Source organism: Frankliniella occidentalis, unplaced genomic scaffold (genome assembly GCF_000697945.3).
Source record: "Frankliniella occidentalis isolate FOCC.00 unplaced genomic scaffold, Focc_3.1 Scaffold31, whole genome shotgun sequence".
Lineage (NCBI taxonomy): Eukaryota > Metazoa > Arthropoda > Insecta > Thysanoptera > Thripidae > Frankliniella > Frankliniella occidentalis.
The window spans coordinates 969,991-976,737 of NW_026267161.1; the positions used below are offsets into that span (position 1 = coordinate 969,991).

The window sequence follows — 6,747 nt, forward strand, 5'->3', positions numbered from 1 at the left end:
TCAACAAAGACTAACCAGCTGTATTGCTTGAACCTGCTTGGCCGTCCTTTCTCTTTTTATTTGAGGGTTTGCGTTTCTTCTTTTCAGGTTTTCCCTCCTCCTGATCCCGCTTAGCTTTTTCTTCTTTTTCTACCAAAGTACAATATGTTAAATTGAAAACAGGAATCAAAGACCACACAAATATACCTAAAATAAAAGATGGTTATATTACCTTTCAACTCTTTTAAATAATCAGCATTTACTCTCATCCAGAGAGAATCTTTATTCAAAGCTTCTTGTTCAGACATAATATAAGAATCAATTTCATCGTCATCAATATCATCTAAGTCTATCTCTCCAGTTTGAACCTCCTCTGATTCCTCTGTATCATTATGTCGACTGACTTCAAGCAATCCCATGCTGGCAATACTTGGGCCTAAAAAGCAGAATATTACAAAGATTTCTTTTCTACCTTTGGTAAATCACATTTAAATTTACACACCTAATCCTAAATGAGATGATGCATGGTGACCACTACTGCTTGGAGTAGCTTCATTTGACAGGCAATCTTTGATTACCCCCAAAGTGGACTGAGAAGCAAACCGATCTGCTTCAACAGTCTCAGGATCAGCTGAGGGACCTACAGCATAAGATTAAAATTAATATCTTTAAGTGAAAATAGAGAATCACAGCCACTCTGAATTGAATATATTTGTAATGTTTCATGAAGTTTGAATATACCAGATGAGTCTTCTGTTGTCTCTTGCAGAAGAGAAGGGGTAGAACGATTAAGCCTCCTAGATTTTGCTTTTCGTTCTTCTAACTGTCTTTCTATTTCATGCTGAAGATGACTTAAATGTGTATCCAAATCAGCCTCATCAGTTAACTACAATGTAGTTTTTATTTTAAAATAAAAGATGATTAATTACGATACAATAACTGAAGTCATACAAACAGACTACTTGTCCCAAACAAACCTTCTGAAGACGCTCTCTATCCTTTTTCCGAGCAGCTTTGAAAGAAGGTGGGTCCTGTTCCTCCTCAAGATCTACATTCATAAATTCATCCAATGTTAAGGCTGAAGATGGTGTCTCACCAAATTCCATCAATCTGTTGAGAAAAAAAAAATAATTTAATCATGATCATTGTCATTAAAGACATTTTGAACCAACAGAACAGCATAGAAGCAGCGGAAACTTGTATTGGTATAACCTTTTACGTAATGTTGACTCATGAACCTTAACAATTTTTATAACATCATCAACTGTCCTGTTGAACTCATGAAGCCTGGCAGCAATCAACAGGGCTGAAAAAGAAAACAACATTACAACACTAACTGTGTTGGCCAAACAAAGGCCAACTTGTTATCCTGCCTAGATTACCTGCCCCACACAACCCTGATGGTCTTCGACCAGTATGGATTGAATCTCTCTTCATCCGCTGTAGAAGGCGTAGTGCTGTCATGGAGACCTCGTGAGTTTTGTCCCCAAAATCCAACTTGTTTGCAAAACGAAGAATGTACAGACAGGGATCTGCAACAGAATTTCAATATTTTTTTATCTTTTATTAAATAAGTGCATTCTGGAATGAATTGCAATCACATTCAAAACATGTCTCTACTTCACTCCAGCGACGTTAAAAGAAATCTTTCCCTACAGTTCTATTTGCCTACAGCCAGCTTTGTGCACGTACTGGAAAGTGGTAGTGAAGGGGAAGTGTTCGGGCAGGGCACCAGCCGCCAACTGACAACAACTGCATCCGAGACCACAGAACGAATCACGAAGGACTTCCCTGTCGGGGAGCGTAGCGGCAGCGATACCCCTCGTGGGGTGGGGACGAGGCTCTCAGAGAGCCCGGGGGAGCGGAAAGGGAGGGGGTGGGTGGGGGTGGGCCGGCGAAACGCGGACCCGGGGGACCCGGGGGCGCGCAGGCTGCGCAGGGCAGGGGCGACAGGGGCGGCAGGGGCAGCGTGACCCGCACCGCGTTGCGTCCGACGTGAACGTCACCACGGCCCAGATGTAGTCGACAGGGCTGGCGGTAATGAGCCCCAGCCGGACGGGCCGGCCCGCCCGAAGGCCCGCCGGCCGGCCGCGCGGTGCAGCGCTCGGCCCAGTCCGTCGCGGACCCTGCTCGGAGTCCCTCACCACCGCGCTGGTACCCGCTGGCAGTCCGCCGGCGAGCCAAGAGCCCAGCCAGCGAAGGCCAGCGCCCCGGCTCCAGGCGGCTCCAGGCACCTGCTCCAGGCGCTGCAGGACCCGACCCGGCTTCGCCCCGCCCCGCCACGCCCGGCCCGCCGGGCCTTCCGCGAAGGCGGGAAGGGAAGACGCGGGCGCAACGCAGCCGCGGTGTTGTGCTGCCGCAGCGGTGCGCCGCAGTCGCCGCAGCGGTGCAGACCAAGACCATAGCCGGAGCGGCATGGACCAGGCCAGCGTGCGCCGCCCGGTCTCTGGCACGTCGTGAAGCTCGTCAGCCCGACACCGCCAGCTGCAGCCGCGCAGCTACAGTGACAACCACCACTGGCGGCCCCCGGCCCCGACCCGGCGCTGCCGCAACAGGCACACTCCGCCCGGCACCGAGCACGTCGTGACGACGCTCGTCAGCCCGACACCGCCAGCTGCAGCAGCGCAGCTGTGCTGACATCCACCCGGGCCACCGGCAGTGCCGGCCGCCGGCGCAGCCGCGACGCGCACCTGCCCCCAGCTGCAGTGACACCCCCGAGCGGGGGCGCCGCCAGTGCGGCCGCCATGGCGTTCCGGCTCGAGCCGCTGCGCGCCCTGCTGGAGAACTGGGCCTGCGACGAGCGCCTGGAGAACATCTTCATCCAGCCCGAGGGTGAGTATGGGCAGCTGCTTGTAAGTACATTTGCGCTATCGCGGCATTCGTCGCCCCGCCCCGGGCTGCCCGGCGGGCTGCAAGTACAGGCCGTACTGCCGGCGGCGGGGCACGTCGCCGTTGACGCCGCTGTTCGGCGAAACGATGGCCCGGCCTAATCTCACGTCACCTAAACTCATCAGTAATTAGGGGACAGACTTATACCCCCCCCCCTCTTTTTGCACACCCTCGCTCATCGGCTCGTGCTGACTGGTCCCCTTGCGTTCAGCGAAGAAGCCTGCGCGGCCTATGCAAGTACATCGTTTAAACACCCTTCGTTGCTTTTAATAAAAGAACAGTATAAAGCGCGGTGGGCTATGGGGAATTCCCGCGCGCTGACCTATAAAGCAAAATTAATAGGTCATCGACAGGGAGAAAAAGAAAATAAGTTCACATCAAGACAAGGCTATGCCCGCGCGGCGGCCCAGGCCGAGGCCCAGGCCCGGTTCCGGTCCCCATCCTTCTTTTCCTATAACCTCTTTTCGGAGGCGAGGTCGCCATGTAGCAGTGCCCTGACCACACTCTCGCGAGCAAGGTCGCCACCGTCCAAGCTGTGCCTCGCACTACATACACCTTTTAGTTTCATTTCCCGCTCGACTATCGCGGTCGCACTCTACTGCACTGTCGCATCTACTACTTATTTATTTGTACGATTCGCCCCCCGGCTCCGGAGACGACAAGCCCAGATTAAGGCAGCCCTCTTAAGTCCCAAGGTGAGCGGGAAAAAGGATCATCAAAACTATGTTGCGGTTTTTTTGATGGGCGCGAAAGCACAAGCTGCACTCTCTCCACTTCGTTTATCATTTCAGCAGCCTGTCAACCAGCCCCTAAAAGACTTCAACTGCCCACACAAAAGGGTAGAGATTTTTCTTACAACAAGTTCAAAATTCAATTCATAGGATCAGATCCTTTGGGCACACTGTTAAAAATGTCTTGTGATTTCCCGAAGATTCACTTTCAACCACTACTAGAAATTCTTAGAGGACTCCGTTCTTAGTTTTCATGTCGGAAAGCAGCCGTTGAAGGTACAGAGTTATTAGTCGCCTGGGTGTATCGAAGCTAACCTCGACACATGAAATCTACGGAGTCCTTTGGGAAATCCCAAAGGATTTTGGCAATATTTTCCACGAGTGTTCCTCTGTAAAATTCCACAACTTTTTCGAATAGTGCACGTAAATCGGAGCTAGCTCCTGAGATGACCCGATCTCTTTGCACACAGGGTGGTCCACAGACCCCTTCCTTTAATTTGCTTGTACTGAACAAGCAGTCGTTAAAACCCTCGTTGAAGCTGAAGTGAAGTACCACATGCAGGCGGGCGGGCGGGCTTGCCTACCGTCGCTCACCGCGGCGCCTTATGGCCCCGTGCGAGTATGCAACCCACCCGCACGCCAGCATCCGGTACAGTATAAGCAAACTAAAGGAAGGGGTCTGTGGACCAGCCTGCATAGTACACGTGTGCAGAGCTTGGCTTCCCGTGCCAGAGCAGAAAGTGAGTTTGGAAGACTACTAGTTCCTCCTAGTTGAATTTTAGACCCGCCACTTCTCGGCGGCGCGGCTGCGGCTCGGGCATGGTTTATTCAGCTGATTCTAATGACCGGGGAAGCGCGCTGCCGGGCGGGGCGGGGCGGGGCGGGGCGGGGCTGACCGGTGGAACGCCATACGCCCATCGCATCGCCACCCGCAGCTGCAGCAGCTGGAGCAGCGACCGGCCGGTCATTTCTGACAGGGTGTCAGAATTTTCCTCCCTGTCGCCCGCGGCGGCCCCGGGCGGCCCTCGCTGTGCCGCCGCCGGTGCCCTCCGGGGCCTTCCCGCCCGGCCCGCCCCGCCCCGTACCGTACTGTACAGTACAGTGCTGCAGACAGAGCGTTCCCCCCGCCCCGCCCCGCCGAGCAGACGACCAGACGCGTTACGTGTGAACGGAGCTCATCTGCTGACACACCACGTGCGTTGCATTGCTTTCATCGTCCTAACTTCCTTGTACCGGTACTAAAGAAGACAGCGGAGAGTGTGGCAGAACGAGTAGTAGGCCTTGTTAGAGTGACCACTCCCGAAACCTGATTGGTTATAGGTCATTCGTAATCTTCCACGAGAGATAGAGTTCCTAAGAGGACATTAGAGCGATGGGCATATACCGGCATGTACAGGAACTCGTCGAAATGTTGACATTTTGAGGGCCGCTCCTTGGATGTCACTTGGGAAAATTAACCTCACATATTGTTCCTTTGTTCTCCGCTCTCGCAAGTCAAGCTTGCCTGGAGTCAAACCCTCGAAAATGCCCCCATCAACTCTGAACAAAGAGTACCCCAAAAAACCGACAAACATAATGACACACGACGGTCGCCCGCTGTGCGCTGTAGATAGCAAGGAGAGGAGGGGAGGGTAGGCTCTTCCTTCTAGTAGAGACAGTCTTTAGTGTTTTTCCAATGTTTTTGTCATGAAGGGTCTTTTAAGCTACTGTACCTTTTGGCCAAATATTTTGGCTGCACCCTGAACCGAGTGGTGGGGGAGTTGTGCGGGGTCAAGGGGCACCCAGAGGCGGCGGGGGCGGCGCGAACACTGCGTCAATTGGCCAGCTACCTGCCGCGCGCGGGCCGCGTGTCCCTGTTGCGGCTCGTGTGGGACAAGAGCCACTGTATGTCTGATGTATGCCGAACAACGCGCCCGGGACGCTCGCCGCCACCGTTTTTTCCTCAACGAAACAGGAGTTGGGGGAATGTTTTCATTATTTGTCATTATTTGCACGAGGCATACCGCGCGGGCGATGCGTACGGCGCCCGTCGGCTGTACGTACCGGCCACGAGGACGGAGAGTGGTCCACCGCGAGGCTAAAGGGAAGTCCCCCCGGGGGTTACGGCGACAAAACAGGGCGGAGTGGACTGGCCAGTTGAAAAAAGGAGGGGGGGGGGGAGGACTCGTGAGGCTGGTGGGGCCCCTGGTCGGGCGGGCCCAGGTGCCGGTGGGCCCCGGCGGGTCATGTTATGTTATGGTGGCCCTGTGATGTCACAGGCTGACGCCGCTGACGCGCCAGCCGGCCGCCGCCACTCGGCCTGCTTTACTTTATTCACCGGTCTACCCGCCCTGCCCCGCCCCGCCCCGCCCCAGGTCCCAGGTCCTCGTCGCGCCCGGCCACAGCGTCAACTCGAATGGGACCTGCATCGGGGCGCACGCTTATCGAGGTGCTCCAGAAAACGGCGGTTCCAGACTGGGGTCATCGGGAAGAAAAGCGGGAAAGGATGGGGGTCGAGGGCGGGGGTCATTTGCCTACGTACAGGCTGAGGACAGTCCGTCGTAGAGGTAGGACGGTATGGGGATCTCCCCGCGAGAACGGGTCAGACCCCAGAGAGACAAGACCGACAGTCAACACGACATCGAAATGTCACCGTTTCGACTACTTTTTGATCGTTGCTACACGTAATTTCTTACTGGGGTCCCCGTGGTGGACCAACCGACCCATAGTTTCCCTATGAATCGACCAAACGTGCGACAAGACGGGTCCGTGTCCGCTTGTGCTTTTTGGAGGGGAGGCGGGGTTGTGTTGTTTTCTTTGTTTTTTTGTTGTTGTTTTTTTTTGGCAAAGTTCTTTGCTTTACGCCGAGCGTATCGCGGGGCCGGCTGGGCAGCGCTGCTTCCGCGAGACAAGACCGTGCGGACCGCGCCGCGCATATCAACGGCAGCCAGCGCAGCCGCCCGATACCACACGGCCGCGCACCGCGCGCTCCAAAGGCTGCCGGACGCGGAAGCGCTGCTCGGGGAAGTACCAGCTGTCCTACCGACCGGTGGGGCAGGGAAAGCTCAGAGCGCAGGCGGCGGCGCTCTAGCTGCGCTCTAGCAGGGGCTCTTCTCTCCCGCGCTCGCGCTCCCGACACCGTAGCGCCGTCCCTGTCGCCCCCGCCCCC

At 55.1% G+C, this 6,747-nt stretch overlaps 2 protein-coding genes across 3 annotated transcripts in view; one reads left to right on the forward strand and one right to left on the reverse strand.

Moving 5' to 3' along the window:
- The window catches only part of LOC113211105 (transcription factor IIIB 90 kDa subunit), a 24,940-nt gene that overhangs the window by 11,191 nt on the left and 7,002 nt on the right, over positions 1-6,747 (reverse strand). For both annotated transcript variants that reach the window (XM_026429373.2, XM_026429374.2), the window contains exons 6-12: positions 1,362-1,511; positions 1,192-1,285; positions 957-1,089; positions 721-865; positions 482-619; positions 212-415; positions 16-129 (exon numbers count right to left, since the gene is read on the reverse strand). In XM_026429373.2, coding sequence (XP_026285158.1) covers positions 16-129; positions 212-415; positions 482-619; positions 721-865; positions 957-1,089; positions 1,192-1,285; positions 1,362-1,511 — 978 coding nt within the window. The remainder of the gene's footprint in view (positions 1-15; positions 130-211; positions 416-481; positions 620-720; positions 866-956; positions 1,090-1,191; positions 1,286-1,361; positions 1,512-6,747) is intronic.
- Positions 2,072-6,747, forward strand: part of LOC113211106 (BTB/POZ domain-containing protein 6-B) — a 10,032-nt gene continuing 5,356 nt past the window's right edge. Inside the window, exon 1 of the mRNA XM_026429376.2 lies at positions 2,072-2,811. Within this exon, the coding sequence (XP_026285161.1) occupies positions 2,724-2,811 (88 nt within the window). The 5' untranslated portion in view covers positions 2,072-2,723. The remainder of the gene's footprint in view (positions 2,812-6,747) is intronic.